This window comes from Papio anubis, chromosome 2, assembly GCF_008728515.1.
Source record: "Papio anubis isolate 15944 chromosome 2, Panubis1.0, whole genome shotgun sequence".
In the NCBI taxonomy this organism is placed as follows: Eukaryota; Metazoa; Chordata; class Mammalia; order Primates; family Cercopithecidae; genus Papio; species Papio anubis.
In genome coordinates this window covers 14,452,867-14,471,249 of record NC_044977.1, presented here as the reverse complement: position 1 = coordinate 14,471,249, position 18,383 = coordinate 14,452,867, and the positions used below count along the sequence as shown (strand labels likewise).

At 38.3% G+C, this 18,383-nt stretch overlaps 1 protein-coding gene across 8 annotated transcripts in view; it reads right to left on the bottom strand.

Annotated features, from left to right (window-relative positions):
- NSUN3 (NOP2/Sun RNA methyltransferase 3) overlaps positions 1 to 18,383 on the bottom strand; it is a 219,540-nt gene that overhangs the window by 105,192 nt on the left and 95,965 nt on the right. The window contains exons 6-8 of one of the 8 annotated variants that reach the window (XM_031662950.1): positions 9,305 to 9,436; positions 2,936 to 2,993; positions 1,563 to 2,038 (exon numbers count right to left, since the gene is read on the bottom strand). The exons of 2 other annotated variants lie outside the window; for them this stretch is intronic. In XM_031662950.1, the coding sequence (XP_031518810.1) occupies positions 2,966 to 2,993; positions 9,305 to 9,436 (160 nt within the window). In that variant the 3' untranslated portion in view covers positions 1,563 to 2,038; positions 2,936 to 2,965. Of the gene's footprint in view, positions 1 to 1,562; positions 2,994 to 5,804; positions 9,437 to 18,383 lie in introns of those variants that run through there. 5 more of the 8 variants (XM_031662949.1, XM_031662948.1, XM_031662951.1 and 2 more) reach the window with 5 other exon arrangements.

The window sequence follows — 18,383 nt, the reverse complement described above, 5'->3', positions numbered from 1 at the left end:
TTAAGTCTTAAAAAGGGAAAGGAACAGAGGGGAAGACTCAGGGGCTTGCAGACTAGGGAAGGGAAGGAGACCCAAAGTTTACACCACTGTGAATAGTTGTAACTTCTTGTTAGTAAGAAGTATTTGAGGTACTTTAAAGTTTACATTTAATGTTTTAGATGTTTTAGAAAAGATCATTTCGAAGTGTCTCCAGTTTATGTGTATTAATGAACAAATATGAAGAGCAAACACACAATGCTTACATAGTACTAGGCACTCGAAATGCTTAATGTCTATTAAACTTCCTTAGTTTAATGGGGAATAGACATGTTCCCCACGACAACCCTATAAAGAGGTGCTATTGTTATCATCACTATTTACAGGTTAGGGAACTGAGAGGTTCATCAACTTTCCCAAGGTCACACAGCTAGTAAGTATTACGGCTGGGTTCATATCAGGAATTCTGGCTCCAGAGTTCACGCTGTCAACTCCCACATGATAACAATCTCTTTCAGTTTGGGAAGATAATTAAATTTTATTTTTCTTTTAAACATCATACAAAGGCATCAACTGGATTGACTTTCAGGCAATATACCGAATCCCTTCCTCCTCCTCCAAGTTCCCTGACTAGGCTTATTTTAAAGGTGTGTGCATTTAAGTTTTTATATTCTCAGAAATTATTTTGTAAATAGCATAAAATTTTTTGGAATTCCCAGATACATGCAAATAAAATTTGGAACTGATATTTGATGCTTTAGCAAGCTGTGCCAAAGTCATTTTTCACACTACAAAAGGTAAGTTTCAATAGCCAAATGATTGGTTTATTTATTTATTCAATTATTCACAATATGTAGAGCATGAGATCTTTTGGGTTAATTTTACAGATGAAAAATTTTATAGAGAGTGGAGAAATGAACAGATGGCATAATTCCAGGAAAAGCCTGGAAACTTAGTAGTTTTCTGCATAGTAATTTAAAGTAAAATTCACGTCAAAACCAAAGCATATGACTAGTTTAAGCAGGCAATCTGTTGTCTGGGTTAGAGTTTACAGAAAAAAGCATAAATATCACCAATAAGTGTATCATCTCTGACTCCAGAGACATTCCTACACCCTCTAATTGGTGCCATTCTGTACTAATCAATATATTACAAGCACCTAATAGGCACTTCTGCAAATCCTGGAGAAACAACTCACACCACAAAATCACGGTAGCCCTGAATATTCATACCGAAGTGCAAATGTTAATTCATGCAGTGCTTGCGTTAAACTGGTCTAATTATCTACTGAAGGAATCTATTAAAGGCATGCTGTCAATCCTACAGATTGGGTTCAGCAAAGTGAAACTGAATTGCGTGCCTTTTCAGCTAATTGCAAAATTCTGCCTGACATGCTTTAAGAATGGTCAAAAAAAGTACACACAGCCAGCATACAGCTCCCAATGAACACTGCTGCTTCTCCTCTTGTCAATCAAGGAAATACAGGACACAATGATAGGAAGAGAAGCACAGCCTAGAAGAAGGGTGTCCTTTCATTACATCTCGTATGGTCTCATGAGGAATGTGGCATGCTGCAAACCACCTGATTTTTTTTTTTTTTTTAAATCTCAAGCGGCATATACCCGGGTTTTCATTGCATAGTTAGAAACAAGAACCAGTAACTTTTAAACCTTAATGATGTTTCTCAATGGCTATATTTAGTATTCCTATCAATTTAGCGGAGGGAAAAAAGTCTGTTTATAGAAGTCTTTTTCTCTTTGTCTCTAACATTAGAATAAAAAATAAAAGTAAGATCTTTCCCTCCTGCCACCCTCACTTTCTCTAGCTTTGCTGCATCACAGGTTTCAACTAGCTTCTCCCATATTCAGATAATGCTGAGTAAACTTTGTTAGGACAGAGGAACTACGTTACAACAGACCCTCTCTATTATTTTCCAAAATATTTTGCGGGATGTGGCTGCTGTGCTGTCCAATCAGATCATCTTTTCTTCTGCTTAGAAAATGTTCATTATCATATTTCCTTGGCCAGTCAGATTTCTCACACACTTTTAATATATTCATACCTATATTCAAAACAGATACAAAAACTCAAGTTCAAAATAGTAACCCTGAGCCGTCAAATAGCTGATTTAGCATTTGCATGCTATTTTAGAAGACAAGCAGAATTTAATCAGATTTTATAAAGATTACTCTCAATAATGAATAAGGGATTGACGATTAAGTTATTTGGGAAATTCATTATATAATGATTCACATCCTATTTCTCTTTGTCTCACATTATGTGTCCAAAATAGCACCCAATCTAAGTAAGTTTACCTTCAAAATCTATCCAGATTCTATTCACTTGCTACCACCTCAACTGCTACAGCCTAGTTCAAGGTATCGTCATCTTTTGCCTATAGCATTGCAATAACATAAAAATTTGGATCTCTGCTTTCACCTTTACCCCTCCTTTAGTCTTATACCTCCTCCACACAGAAGCTGTAGCATAAAGATGACATAAAGAAGTCAAAAAAACAAAAATATCAAAGTGAAATAAGGCAGTCTCAAAAAGACAAATACCATATTATTCCACTTATAGAGGTATCTAAAATTGTCAAACTCATAGAAACAGAAAGTAAAATTATGGTTCCCGGGCTGAGGGTAGGAGTGGGGAGACGTGGGGAGTGGTCCCATGAGTCTACAGTTTCAGTTTGGCAAGATGAGAAGTGCTAGAGAGCTGTAGCACAGCAATGAGCATATAGTTGACACTACTGAATTGTATACTAAAAATGATTATGATGGTAAAAAGGGTTTTTTTAATGTCAGATCTTATCTTTTTTTCTGCTCAAAACCGTCTAATGATTTCACATATTACTCAGTAACATTCTGAACCTTTTCCTTGGTCCACAGGGCTAAGCATGAATGCCCCCAGTCTATAGGGTCTGCACCAACCCCCATACCTACCTATGGAAACTCACCTCCTCTGTACTCGCTCTTCACTCATCTCTCTAGCCAAACTGGTTTTCCCTCTGCTTCCTGAGAACACCAAGCACATGTCTTTCAAAGCACACTCCTCCACAGTTCCAGCTCTCTAAAATTATACCTGATTTACTGCTCATCCTAGCATTCGTCAGCACCTGATCAATATTCTATTTATTTCTTTTCTGTCACCCCCAATTAAAAATATAAACTCCAACAGATCAAAACATTGGTTTTGTTCACTGCCTTATCCCCAATGCTTGGGATAGCACCTGGGGACATTGTAGATGCTCAACATTTATTAACTAAATGAATAATAATAAATAAATAAATAAACAAACAAATGGCATGAATGAACGTGATTATGGATAGCTGAACTATAAAAGAAAATACATTGTATTACTTAGTCTTATTTTACTTATTTATTTATTTTTATTTTTTATTTTATGCTTTTTTTTTTTTTTTTTTTTTGACGGAGTCTCGCTCTGTCTTTCAGGCTGGACTGCAGTGGTGCAATCTTGGCTCACTGCAACCTCTACCTCCTGGGATCAAGCGATTCTCCCCACCTCAGCCTCCTGAGTAGCTGGCATTACAGGTGTCCATCACCACGCCCGGCTAATTTTTGCATTTTTAGTAGAGACGGGGTTTCACCATGTTGCCCAGGCTGGTCTCAAACTCCTAAACTCAAGTGATCCGCCTGCCTTGCCCTCCCAAAGTACTGGGATTACAGGCATGAGCCACTGTGCCTCATTACGTATTTTAGGTCCTTACTCTAATTCCGGACACAATTTCCTAGGGCTGCTCAGCTTAACTCAAATTTATCTTACTAAAGTGGAAGTATTATTTATAGGGTCTAAGAAATATATTAATGTATGAAGTATAAAAAGTAATGTCAGCTGGACGCGGTGGCTCACACCTGTAATCACAGAACTTTGAGAAGCCGAGGCGGGAGGATCACGAGGTGAAGAGATTGACACCACCCTGGCCAACATGGTGAAACCCCGTCTCTACTAAAAACACAAAAAACAGCCGGGCGCGGTGGCGGCGCCTGTAGTCCCAGCTACTCGGGAGGCTGAGACAGGAGAATGGCGTGAACCCGGGAGGCGGAGCTTGCAGTGAGCTGGGAGGCGGAGCTTGCAGTGAGATCGAGACGCTGCACTCCAGCCTGGGTGACAGAGCGAGACTCCGTCTCAGAAAAAGAAAAAAGTAATTTTGTTTAGTTTTTGATGTTGTATTTTTTTTGTTGTTCTGAGGTCACAGTGTACACAAAGGATCTCGTGTGATATGAGCAGCACTGCTTAACAAACCTGTCCTGTAGCAGAAATATTTAGTGTTGCATTTCTGCGAGTGGGTAACACACTGTGAGGTAGTCATAAATTACAGGCTGATTAAAAACACACACACATTAAAATGTGTGTGTTGTCTAAAGTTAAGCTTATTAACTTTAGCCTGCATTCCTGACTGCTGATACGAATTGGTGCCAAGAGGCCTGTAAGGATGGAGAAAAAAAATAATAAGACAGTAAATGAAGAGAGAAACACAGTTAAGAAAACTAGAACAAAAGGTAGAAATGAAAGAACACAAAATCTGTAGCTGGGACGTAAATTAAAACGTTTTTAAATTATAATGAAAAAAATGCAGAAATGCAATATCAGAAGTTAAATAAGGTCATTCATAAGAGAATATCCATAGCGTATTTCCAACCTACTGTGGAGTAAAATTCATGAATAATATTAACGATATTTACATGATCCACTTTTCTCTTGAATAGTGTTTGCCTAATGTAATAAGATCTGGATTGCTTAAGCAAAATACAAATTTGGGGTTATAAGACCTAAACCTGACTGCCCATGTTATTTTAAAAAGAAGAATAACTTTTATGAATACAATAGTTTACAACAATATTATCATTTTATTCCACTAATGTTATGGATTATTGTGATTGAATTCATACCTTGTAATAATTATGTTATTCGTGATAGAGATACTACTCTTCTTTTTCAGTATACATTGGTGTTGGTTTCATTTAAAACAAAGTCTTAAAATTCAAATTTAATTTAAATAATTTTAGTTTTCCTTTGTAACTAGCACATGAGAAAATACAGTATCTCCTAAAGAATTTAGACTATTCTTTAATGAGCTAAACTCTAACTAAAAATTATTTCTCTCCAGTTTTTCTAAAGTCACTTTTTTAAAACATACATCTATGTCATTTCTTTCCAACTCTTAAAAGTTGACAGAAATACATTTGCAAATGTAAAAAGCAAATAACCCTTAGCTAAGAAGCTTTCCTCTTTCTTTTTCCTTTTGTAAAAATATCATTCTCTCTGTGCATATATTTATATAAAACATCCTTGGAGAAAAATGAGAAAAAGATCCTTTAATAATATCAGAGTTTTTTAGCAGTTAAGTGTCTCACAAACTTATTTATTTTACAAGGGCCTTATCTCCAGATAGTTAGGCACTTCTGGAAGTAATTTACATGCTTTTGTGGAAAGGCTTATTTAACCCTTTATTCACATGATTATCTTGGCTCAACTAAGGAAAATGTTTGATGAGTGACAGGTTTTGTGTTTCTGTAGCACAGACAGATCTCTGGCTCCTCTGCTTCCTTTCATGGTTGGTTTGTATTGTTTTGCTTTTTTTACTTGTGGCCAGCATTTTAACTATCTGAAGAAATCAATCCTTATCTCTTTCCACGAAGCACCAGATGACTGTTAGCAAGCCACATACATTTAATGTGTCTCAGATCTTTACCCCATCAAATAGGGAAGTATATTAGCTACCTAAATAATATTGGGGAAGTATGTTGAAAGAGTGTTTTCATGATCTTCTTAAGCCAAACAGATGGGAAGGGACATTGAAACATGACACTCCATGTGCTTTTATTGCAGGTTCATATAATTGATTCAGTCAATATTTTGAGAGATTATTTAGTGCTACGGCAGATAAGGAGATGAATGAGATATGTACTTTTTCTTCAAGGAGCTTACAAAAATCTAAGAGTTTACATTTTAGTTTTATGTATCACAGTAAGTTATGAAACACAAACAGAAGTCAGATAATTGTGTAAAATGACCGGCAAGTAAAATCTCTGTAGAAGCATTCTGTCAGTTATTGAGGCTAAGAAGAAGGAACTTGTGGTAGATCGATTGCCAAAATGTCCCCAGTTCCTCACTTTCTATTCATGCCCTTTGCAATGTGACCAGCTCCTCCCTTTCCACTGGTAGAATCCATTATTTTCCCCTTAAATCCAGACTAGCCTGGTAACTTGCTTTGGTGAACAGAAAGCACCAGAGGAGTTAATTTGCCAGTTCTGAGCTTAGGTCTCAAGAAGCTTTGATCTCTTCTATTCTTTCCCTTGGAATCCACCACCAGTATGTGAACAAGCCCAGGCAGATGGTGGGATATGTCTGGTCCAATTATCTCTATCACCCCAACTAGCAACCAGCACGCAGGAAGAAATAAGCAACTTACTCTAGGCCAGGCAGCTTCTAGTTGATATGTCAGATTTCTACAGATGCATGAATGAGTCCAGCTGAGATGAGCTAAGCATGGTCTGGATTAGTAGAACTGTCCAGCAGATTCACAGGCTCATATAAATAATATAAGCTTATTCATTTAAGCCACAGAGTTTTAGATGGTTTTACACAGTATAACCATCAGTTTGTAATACATAACTGACCTAGGAAAGTGGACATAGCATTTGCAAATGTATGACTTTGTCTACTAGCCATATATGATTGCGTCTATACAATTTGAGCTACTGTATATACATTTCAATGTAACAAATAAATTCCATGAACAGAATTGTAATAAAAGAAATATCATTTGCAACAACATGGATAAATGGAGGATGTTATATTAAGTAAAATAAGCCAAACACAAAAAGACAAATACTATATGACCTCATTGACATGTGGAATCTAAAAAAGTAAAACTCACAGACACATAGAGGAGAATGGTGGTTGACAGGGGTTGGTAGTGGGGAAATAGAGACATTTTGATCAAAGGATACAAATGTTCAGTTATGAGATGAACAAGCTCTGGGGAACTAATATACAGCATGGGGGAAATGTAAGTTTCATAAGAACATGGATTTTTTTTTTCTATATTGTTCGCTGGTATGGTCCAAGCGCCAAGAAAAATGGCTGGCATAGAGTGGGTGCTCCAAAAACTGTGTTGAAAAACAAATGCATTTAACTTTTTTTTTTTTTTTTCTGAATGTTGAGTTAAAGCCTCAGAAAAGGCATTTGAGTGGACACTAAGGAAGTTTGTGGATGCCAAGGGGAAATTAGAAGGCTATAGTGATACTTGATATATACCGTGATGAGATCTTAAACTGGGGCTGAGATAGCAAGACAAGAAGGACAAGTCATTTTTGACCCCATTCAGTGGGCTAAGCTTGCCCCCAAATGTGTATCATAACCCATTCTCTAGAATACCCTCATCTTTCCCATTCAAAATATTAACAAAAATGTAATAGAGTTTCTAATTTCAAGCATTCACAGTCTAGTGATGGAAACATACCAGCAATTTCCTTTTTGTAGTAGCACCCAATGTGGCAGTGCTATGATGAGGGTAAAATACAGAAAGGAAAAAGGATGAAGCAGAGAAGTTTTTCTGGAAAAAAAGCCGATCCAGCACTGAAATCAAAAGAAATACTCAGATAAAGGATCAGGAGAAAGATGTGTCAAGGAGGAGAAGCAGTAACACGAAGACCCTGAGACAAGAGCGAGCATGGAAAGTCCTAAGAAATGCAAATAATTCACTATGGCTAGAGCAAGGCTTCTGAGGAGACATGAGGCAAGAGAAGAAAGTGGGAATTTATCCATAAAGGAAATTGTGTACCTTGATACATGATTAGGTTCGTGGTTGAGCTATGAAGAACCACTGAGGGGTTTTAAGCAAGGCAGTGATATAATGAGGTTTAGAGTTTAGAAAGATTCTCGCAAATGTACCATGATCGCTGAATGGAGAGAAGCAAGAATGATGTCAAGGAGAACATTATTTAACCACTAACATGGTCCTAGTGAGAAATGGTGGATGTTTGAACCAATGTAGTAGCCCTCGGGATGCATATAAATAAATGTGATGTTTTGGAAAGAAAGTATAAGAAAGTGAGAAATGGATAAGTAACATGTGACTTTGGCAACTGGTGGTAAGAGGTGCCACACATAAACTAAAGGATGCAGGAGGGGTGGCAGGCTGGAGAAAACATATGTTCACTCTTTGACAGGCTGTGTTTGAGATCATTTGAACACTGAGGTTAAGATGTGCAAAGATAAGCCTTCAATTTACATAGCATTTTATCTAGTCCAGCATCCAACATGGTACCTGACCAACAGGAAGTACTCAATAATTCATTTGTGAATGAATGAACAAAAAAAGTTCAGAAAAGTGGATCTGAACGTCAATCTAGAAAAAGGAATTATTATCATATACCTGGGAGAATTCATGCTGTAGGAGTGAATTAGATCAGTTCTGCTCAAAGTATGGCCAGTAGGCAATGCTGGTCCTCAAACTGTCACCTGTCCTCAATGAGATAAGTACAGGTATTAAAAGTAAGCATTTGAAAACTTTCATAACAAGGACAGAGTAACTTTATGTCTGTTTTATCTGATGTAAGGAAATCAGACTTACATTTTGTAAGCTCTTGATTTCCTTTTTATGTCATATTTCAGTAACTCCTTTTTGTTTTTTACTTTTGCAAAAGTTTGGGTTGGCGATAGATTGGATATATTAAAAACAAACAATAACAACAGTGAAAATCCTGGTCCATGACCACAGGTTGTTTAAGCGCTGAGTTAGGCCATTTTAGGAAAATGTTGATGGCAGCTCCTCTTTGAGCCAGCCTCACCTCCTACTCTTCCTTCTTGTCTGTTTTTCCAAATTTAATGTTATTCTCTCCCTAGGATCCCAAGAGTAAACTAAAGCCCATTTTGTGCATGTTTGTGTTTATTTAATTTAGCTCCAAAATCATTCCTATAGCATGAGTAAAAGGCATTTCTTTCCCTTGCCTGAGTCCTATAGAAAGAACAACTTGGCTGGCAAAATTCTAAGATAGCCCTTGGTGATATGCTTGTATATCTCTTGAGAGTGGGCAGGAGCTTTGACTTGCCTCCAGCCAATGGAATATGGCAAGGGTGATTGAATGTCACTTTCTTGATTCATATAGATGATGATAGATAGATAGATAGATAGATAGATAGATAGATAGATAGATAGATAGATAGATCGATCAATAGATAGATCGATAGATCGATAGATATAGATCTCCTAGAAGATTCAGTCTCACACTAGCCTTGAAGAAGGAAGCCACTATTAGTTCTAAAGCTAAAAAACAATCAAAAAATTCTATGAACAACCTATGGGAGCTGAGAAGTGGATCCTTTCCCAGTGGAGCATTCAGATGAGACTTCACACACAGCCAACATCTTTGGTGCAGCCTTATGCAACCCCAAGCAGAGGATTCAGTTAAGCCATGCTTGCAATCCTGGCTGAGAAAAAAAGAAAAAATGAGATAACAGTTTTTTTTTAAGCTGCTAAATTTGTGATAATTTGTTATGCAACATAGAACACTAATATAATTGTCAAATTATATTATTGAATTAGATTCAATTTAGATGAAGAGGAACTTAGTGAAATGGAGCCCTGGTAGTGCTATTTCTATAATACAAGACATGAGGAAAAGAGAAAACGTATGGGGAAAATAAAATTTTCTTGGGATACAGTGTATTTGGGGCATTGAAACTAATGGAACATTTTAATAACTTACAATTAAAACTTAGAAAAGACACAACTTGGTTGTCAAATCTTTGAGTTGCTTCTTATAAAATGCAATACCAAATAACAGAAGAACATAGAGATACCGAAAAGAAAACCCACAAAAGAGCAGAGGAGTCATGAAAATGTCTTGGGAATGAGGGAAAAAATTATGAAAAATGAAAGTAACAAGCGAGTCAAATGCTTAAGAGATGTCAAAAAGAGTAAGAACTATAAAAGATCATCATATTTCATTAGAAAATGAAAAACAGTCCCTGAGGCCTTTTGAGAGAGTAGCTTCAATAGAGTATGAAGCATCAAAATCAATACTGTAAGAAGTTAAAGAAGAATGGATGTTGCAAATTTGTAGATTTTTGAATATGGACAAATACAATAATTTTTGGAAGATAAAGGAGAAATGTCTAATGGAAGCCGGGGGAAGCAGAGTGCAGAGTCAAGGAATGTATATTTCAACATTGTGGAAGTGAAGGGTACAATAGAGAGAAAAGAGACTAATGATGCTGGGAAGAGAGAAGTGATTAAGGCATGACATCTGGGGCTCAAGTAGAAGCATTAGCCCTAGAGAAAGATGCTTTTTACTCATCAATTGTTTAAAAAAAAAAAGAAAAGAAAGAAAGAAGACAAAAAGACATATAGAGGAGAGTAGGTTAAGAAAAATAGCTTATAGTCTCCAACTTCATGATAAAGAAGGGAAACTATCCATTTCATAATGAGAGGGAAGGATGGGACCAGGAATTGGAAGTGAATGAAGGTTTGGAATAGCTCTTGTGCAGACTGTGTTAGAGGATCAACAAGAGATTAATGAAAGGATTAAGAAGCAATTAAAGTCAGGCAGCATGAATTGGTGGTAGGCCAAGTCTGCAGAGTTTTGCTTGAAATCTGCTACTGATGCTGGGCGGCAGCTAGAAGAGGGTCTGGATTGATGGCGATCAGCGGCACATAGAAAGTACAGCATACATCACTGATCGTGAGACCTGCACATACTACTTGATTCAAAACGGATGGCCAGGAGATGGAGATTTTAACAGCTGATGGCAAAAGTACTTTTAGGCAGCTATGACATTGGTAAATGTTAAAATTTAACCACTAGAAAACAGAAAGTACCTTAAAGTATTTTAATCACGATCTCTTTTAACATTGTTCCTTAGACAAGTCCTTTGTATTCCCTAGTTCCTCATATTTGATTTTAAAACACTTATAAGGAATTGTCATTTTCTTAAGACAGTTTAAGCAGAAGTGCATGATCTGCTAGGAATTTGTATGGAGAGCTTAACGCCCTGGTTCTGTAATTTACCATTTGTATTTAGAAAGTTATTTTAGCTCTCTTTGCCTTCAGTTCCTCATTCTAAGTGAGATAATATTCTCCAACTCCCAGTGTAGATGTGATAATTAAATAAGATAATTTATGTGATGAGATTGGTATCAATGGCATCTATACTAGATATTTAAATAATGTTATTTAATTCTTTTCAGAGAAACAATGTAATTCCATATATTATTATGTTGTTTCCTAGAACAAGCCTGTAAAAAATACTAAGAAAAATTGGAAATACAGAAAAGTAGAAAAGGAAAAAAGAAAGTGATCAAGAATCTATTATTCATTAAAAACCTTTAATATATTGTTATATTATACAATTATGTAGCTAGAGAGAGGATTTTACGGCCATAAATTCAATCCCTGCATTTTACAAAGGAGAAAACTGAGACCCAGAGAATACAGCTGGCTTTGCTAAGAGCACCAAGCCTATTAGCTGTAGAAGTCAGGGCTGAAATGAGGTCTTCTATCTTCAATATTTTTCTCCCACTGTGATGAGAGAGGTCAAAACACTGCACTGCCAACACCAGCATTGATTAGATCCATAACATACAGGGCAGTCACTGCTCTGGGTGCATAGTCGTTATTTGTTATAATTTCACACCTATTAAGAAACCAGTCAAAAGTATACATGTAGAACAGCAAAAAGACAACCTCTCTAAATAAAATGGGGGAAAAAAAAATACCTTACATGCATGGCTGTAGCACAAACTGCACGAAATTCATTTCCTCCAGTATCATCTTTTGCAAAAGTGTATTTTTGCAAGAGAAAAACATCAATTTTTTAACTATCCTTGGTATCAAGGAAAGCATGATTGCTGTAAGTCATCTGTTTAGTAAGCTCTAAAACTCAGTCCCTAGGGCTCTTGTGCTTTATCAACAGGTCTAAAGAGTGTATATCCATCCTTTGAAAATTCAAAAAAATATATTTTTGCAGATTGTTAAAGCTCTCAAGACTAGTCTGCCAACTCCATACTTAGTCTGCAGTGTGGGAAGGCTCTGACTAGCTTTTCGATGTGAATGAGAAAAAAGAAACAGGAGACACAGAGCAACCTCAAATGATATTCCCTGGAGGTCAATTTTGAGTTCAATTTTCAGATGGTAATTTAGCAAAAAAAAAACTGCTGCATATTCTTTTGGAATGACTTAAGATGACTTAAGACACTAGCCGCCCCCACCCCAGATTCTATTTGCACAATTAACAAAAAGAATTTGTAAAAAGAATATCTTGCCTGATTCCTTTAAAACAGGAAATTGAAGATTAATTGGACAGTGCAACAAGTATTGTCTAGGTCACCAACCTAGGGATATCCCTCCAGGTCAAAGTATATTTATGAAGCGTGTTAAATGTTCACAGTGAAGACAGAGAAAACTCCGGTCAGTGTAAGATAATTTTCATTATCGGTTTAATAAACCCTTATTATCTCCCTAATGTGTGCCAGTTACTTTAGGTACTTGAGAATTCCAAACTAAGTAAGTCCCGGGCCTTGCCATTGAGAATTCTTTAGTCATCTGAGAGAAGAAAATACAGAAGCAGATAATTTCAATATGTTAAATTAGAAAGATAGTGAGGGTTCTGGTTTTAGCACAGAAGAAAGGGAGAGTGGGCAGCACTTAGCCTCATCTCCTGTTCATGAATTCTGAAGAAGACGACTGATATACTGGAGAGGATGACTAAAGTACTAGCGAGGTAGTGAAAGATGAGAAAGATATGCAGGCATCAACAAAGATGAAGGTATTAACCAATATGGTGTGTTCTGAGAACTACAAGCTGTTAGGTATTGCTAAATAATAACATGCAAAGCGGTGTAGGAAGAGATAAGGGTTAAGAAGTACTTAAGGCCAGTTATTGGAGAGACTCATGTACTATGCAGAAAAGCTAATGAACTTAAGCTTGATTCTGTGGATCATGAACTACTGATCAAAGTAAGAGTGTGTGGTAGAAAGTTCACTCTGGACAGTGTGTGGGGTGGACTTAAAAGGTACATGGCTAGAAGGAAGGGACCAGCTGGGAGGGTTCAGATTAACTATAGTGAGGATCTGATACAGGGCAGTGACTGCGAGCATGAAGGAGTTAATACATGAGAGAATGGCCAAAGAGATAAGCTTGGAGGGAATGGTCTTATGTTAGAGAGGAGAGAAAAGAGTCAAGTCCAGGACGATGCCATGGTTTCTGGCATGCATGTCTTCATGTCGCTACCTGTGGATAGGAAGATAAGAAAGAGCAGGAAAAGGGGAAAGAAAATGAGTTCAGTTTGGAACATATTGAATGTAAGGTGCGTGCAAAATATCCAAGCTAAATGGTCTGGCAGATAGAGGTCATACGGGACTGAGGTTCTGGGGTTTCTCCTGATCACCATCTGCTTTCTGCTCCGGTAGCATGTGGCGACACCTCTTGGCTGGTTGCCTGCCCCAGGAAGAAGTAACCCAGCAAATGTGGGCAGAAGCATACTCCCTTTGCACTTGGGATATGTTATCTCATGGGAAGATTCTTCCACCCTGGACAGAAAGCTCAGCTCTAGATAGGGACCAAGAGAATCCAACAGGTCTGTGTTGCGGATATAAAAACGGTGGTGCCTCACAGAAGCACCACTCAGCCAGGCACTTTTCTCTCTCCCTCTTCCTACTGATCATGTGGGACAACCTCAGGCATCAAGTTACTGGTGCAGCTGATGATGCTCCCACGCCCTCAATCCAAGAACATCTTTCAGCCTCTGCCATTTTTCTGTCTCCCATCTCATAGCAGAGCCCCTTCCAATGAATTTGAATTACTCAAGACCACATTCGTATTCCATGTGCGTCTCCCAAAAACCCATCTTCCTTTCCCTTTGCTTCATGCCAGACACTTCCCCTTCCCACTTTTATGGCACTCACTGCGCCACATCAGTCTGCTGGTTTGGTCTCTTGTTTCACATACAGCTTAAAGGATTCTAGAAATAGGTTTTATTTAGTAACAGATTTTATTGTTCTCCTATCTTCTTGACTTTGCAGCCCACTTTCTATACTCAAAGATGTTTTATTTGTGGTAGTGTGACAGAGTGAACCTGGATTTCAATTCCAATCCTATCACTTAAATGGGCAAGTCATATAAACTGAGACTTAGTTTCTTAATCTATGAAACAGAGATTAAAATATTTTCTTTTCAGGATTGTTATGAAAAGTAAATAAGGAAGCATGTTAAAGTGCCTAGCCAGGGATAGGCAGCCAATAACCATTATTTCCCTTCTTGCCTACTCTTCTTAATTCTCTCTCTCATGTCTTTCTACTAGTTTATTTCGTTCTTGTTCTTCTGCTTTCCTACTTTCTAGCATTTTACTTCCCATATCCAGTTTTCTAGCTTCCCTTCCCTCCCCTTAGTAACTCCTCCCTGATTTCATAATCCTACTCAGAGATGGGACAGAACCATGGAGAGAAACGCAGATTGTAAAACATGTGCACTTATAATATCATGGTTTTCTTCTCATATCTCAAGTTCCTTTTAAAAATAAAGTCTCGGCCGGGCGCGGTGGCTCAAGCCTGTAATCCCAGCACTTTGGGAGGCCGAGGCGGGTGGATCACGAGGTCAGGAGATCGAGACTATCCTGGCTAACATGGTGAAACCCCGTCTCTACTAAAAATACAAAAAACTAGCCGGGCGTGGTGGCGGGCGCCTGTAGTCTCAGCTACTTGGGAGGCTGAGGCGGGAGAATGTCGGGAACCCGGGAGGCGGAGCTTGCAGTGAGCCGAGATCACGCCACTGCACTCCAGCCTGGGAGCACAGCGAGACTCCGTCTCAAAAAAAAATAAAAATAAAAATAAAAAAAATAAAAATAAAAATAAAAATAAAGTCTCTGTGATCAGGGCGTGTCTTTTCTTGATTTATTTCTATAAGCAAAGTATCCATTGAGTAGGTACTTAGTAAGCTGTTCTAAATCATTGCTGATGTGTATCTCAGTTAAATCAACTAAGGCTTCCTTTTCTCAGTTTTCGGTGTTGCTCCTCTTTTTCTCATACTATTGACACAGAGGTCTTCTGCTTATTAGTGCCTGCGTCTCTCACCCTGGTGTCCAAAGATGACTTCTGTGTAACAAAACGTTGCAGGTTCCTGTTTGCATTCATTCATATCAAGCCTGTGGCTGTGCAGTTCACCCCATAAATTAAATTACGTAGGTTCATAAGATCTCAAGTCTCATAAGTTGTTTGTTGTTTCTTTAACCATGCTTGAAATGAAAGGAGATATATTTTATGCCATTTAATTAAAGTGTTAAGGAAGTGGCAGTCTCTCCCACAGGCAAAACTTTTTCTGCAAACTCAGAGTACTGTGTTGCATCACCATTGAAGACACTTTCAGCTTCAATTAACAGAAACTTGACTAAAAGTGGCTTAAAAATTTTATTTCACATTATATAAAATCCAAAGGGAGCGCTCATCTGTGGTTAATTCAGCAGGTCAGCCAAGTCATTAAGGACCCGGGTGCTAATGTACCATCTCCAGCATGTCAGCAATCCATTCCTCATGGTTGCAAATGGTTTCACAGGGCTAGGCATCATTTGCAAACAGGCGTATGCTTAGCTAAACACAGGAACTTCCCTCCTGTGTGTTCCCTTTGATTCGTGAGGACACCTTTCCCAGGAGCACCCTAGCAGAATTCCTCTATCACCCACTCATCAGGATTGGATCACATGACCATGGGAACCAATCGTTGGCAAGGAGGTGAGGCACCATGCTTGACTTAGACTTACTCTGACTCAGAACAATCATGACTCACCCTACTAGGGCAAGGCAGGAACTCATTAGTGAACACGTAGCTCTGTGGAGGCACCTGAACAAAACCCAGGCTGTATCAGTAAGATGAAAAGGAGAGAAATGGCTGTCGGGATTGCAACCAACAATGTCTTGCTAGAGTCCTAGCAAATATCGGTAAGTACAATGCCCTGCATAGTAGTGGGACCAGCAGTAAGACTGTGGCAGCTGGGGCACAAAGCTTTACCTTCTCTTTGCTATGCATTTTCCCACAGTCACATGCCTCTAAAGAGGGAATTTACTCTACTATCATGTTCCTTCCTCATAACAGAAGAGATACATTTTAGAATTAAGCTGCTAAGTTATTTGGACACAATGTCTGTGTAAGGTTTGGGACGCTTGAGGCAACTTTTCTGGGCTCTCAGTGAGGGAATTTAAGTAATACTGAGAGATGCTGGGCAAAGTTTGGGAAGGAATTTTGTATTTAAGGAAAGTGCCTTCAGAGCACAATGATATCTCCATAAACTTTGGAGGCAGTATCACTGGAAAGACATGGATCAGGAGCATAAAGAGAGTGGTATCGTAAGCAGTTAGTCTTTGCTGCAGAACAAACCATCACACAACATAAAGGCCTAAAACAACAGACATTTACTATTACTCGGGAGCCTGAGCAACAGTTGGGAGGCTCTACTGATTTGATGCAGATTCAGCTGATGTCTGTTGGGCTCAATCATTGCGTGGCTTGGCCAGTAGCTGCATGGTTTAGGACGGTCTCATGGTAACAGGCTATATGCCTCCTGTCATCCAGCAGGCAAACATTTACTTGCCCATGTGAGGTCCCCCAGGTTTCCAGAAGAACAGGGAAGCAAAACCCAAAATGCAAGGGCTTTTTAAGGCCCTGCTTGTGTCATGTTTGTTCATGTCCCATTGGCCAAACAAATCACATAGCCGATACAGAATCAATGTGTATGAGCAGGGGTGGAAGGGGTGGGCACTAATAGTGCATAAATAGAAGGTGTGTGTGTGTGCGCATGTGTGTGCATACATATTTATGGTCACTTTTGCCATGTAACACAGGAAGGGGGCTCTTGTTTGGGAGCAACTGTTAGGTACCTACAGAAGGATTCCAGAAACTGTTGGGAGGCTTGCTATAGATGTAGATGAACCAAGGGGAAATTGTTATGGAAAGAAAAAACTGTGCCACTCAGAGTAGTTGTTTCCGAAAAAGAATAGAACAAAAGCTATCATAGCAGAAAACACTGGCAGTGTCCATCCAAATACTGCCTCGTGAAGAGGACACTCGGAAAATCTAAGCAGATCTTGTGTCTAGTTATCTCCACCTGTGGAGATAAAGGAATTCGCTTATTTGAAGCATGGCAGCAACCACCTTTGCTTACTTTCTTGTAAAGAACTCCCCATGCTCTAGCTTCACATGTATTTGATCTGCAGAAAGAACCATGCAGTGAAGATAATATGAAGATGACTTGTGTTTGATATTTATATTTCTCACTGAGAATTAATACATTAGGATCCTGGTTTATATGCTTCACTGTTGTATGAGAATTTAACAGTACCTGAGACTTTCTTTACAAAACAAATCACAAATACTGTCATATCACATTGTGACATAATACATTATTTACAAAATATTTATATTTATCACTATTTCTCTAGATTCTATTACTTACAGGGTTAATAAAGAAGCATATATTACCATAGCACAAATTGTTTATAGCTTTCTAATTGTATTTTAACTTAATAAACAATCACTGGCAAGTGCATTTTATGCCTTTAAAAAATTATCCTGAGAAGAGATTTTCAGACTTCATAAGACTATGAATGGGAAAATGACTTCAAAAAAGTTACAATTTTGAGTCACAATGAGTCATCCTTACCTAACAAAAGCAATGATAAGCATTAATGGACTCACAAAGTTAAGAAACAGATCCTAAACAGAGCGAAATCACCGAAGATATGCCGTTCTTTCCACTGGACTATCGCACACATGTTCTACCATAAGTAGTGAACCAGAAGTGCTGGTGATGATTATTAAAGTAAGGATATTGGACTGGGAAATCTCTAAAGGCCATTTCAACCTAACATTCTGCAATTTTATAAATCTCCATCCTAACCTCAAGTCCTGGACATAGTTATCCCATAACTAAATGGAGAAATATATATTCAGCTTTCTAGAGCAAGATCTCAAACTACCACCCACAGGTCCACTGACTGTTTTTGTCCTGCTCATGAGCTAAGAATGTTTTTTACTTTTTTTTTTTTTTTTTTTGAGACAGAGTCTCACTGTTACCCAGGCTGGAGTGTAGCAGTGGCATGATCCTGGCTCACTGCAACCTCCACCTACCAGGTTCAAGTGATTCTCGTGCCTCAGCATCCTGAGTAGCTGGGATTACAGATGTGTGCCAGTATGCTCGGCTACTTTTTGTATTTTTAGTAGAGATAGTTTTTCACCATGTTGGCCAGGCTGGTCTCGAACTCCTGACTTTAGGTGATCCACCCCGCCTCGGCCTCCCAAAGTGCTGGGATTACAGGCATGAGCCATCACACCCGGCCTGTTTTCTACATTTTTAAGTAGTTGAAAAAGTCAGAAGAAGACAAGGGTTTGT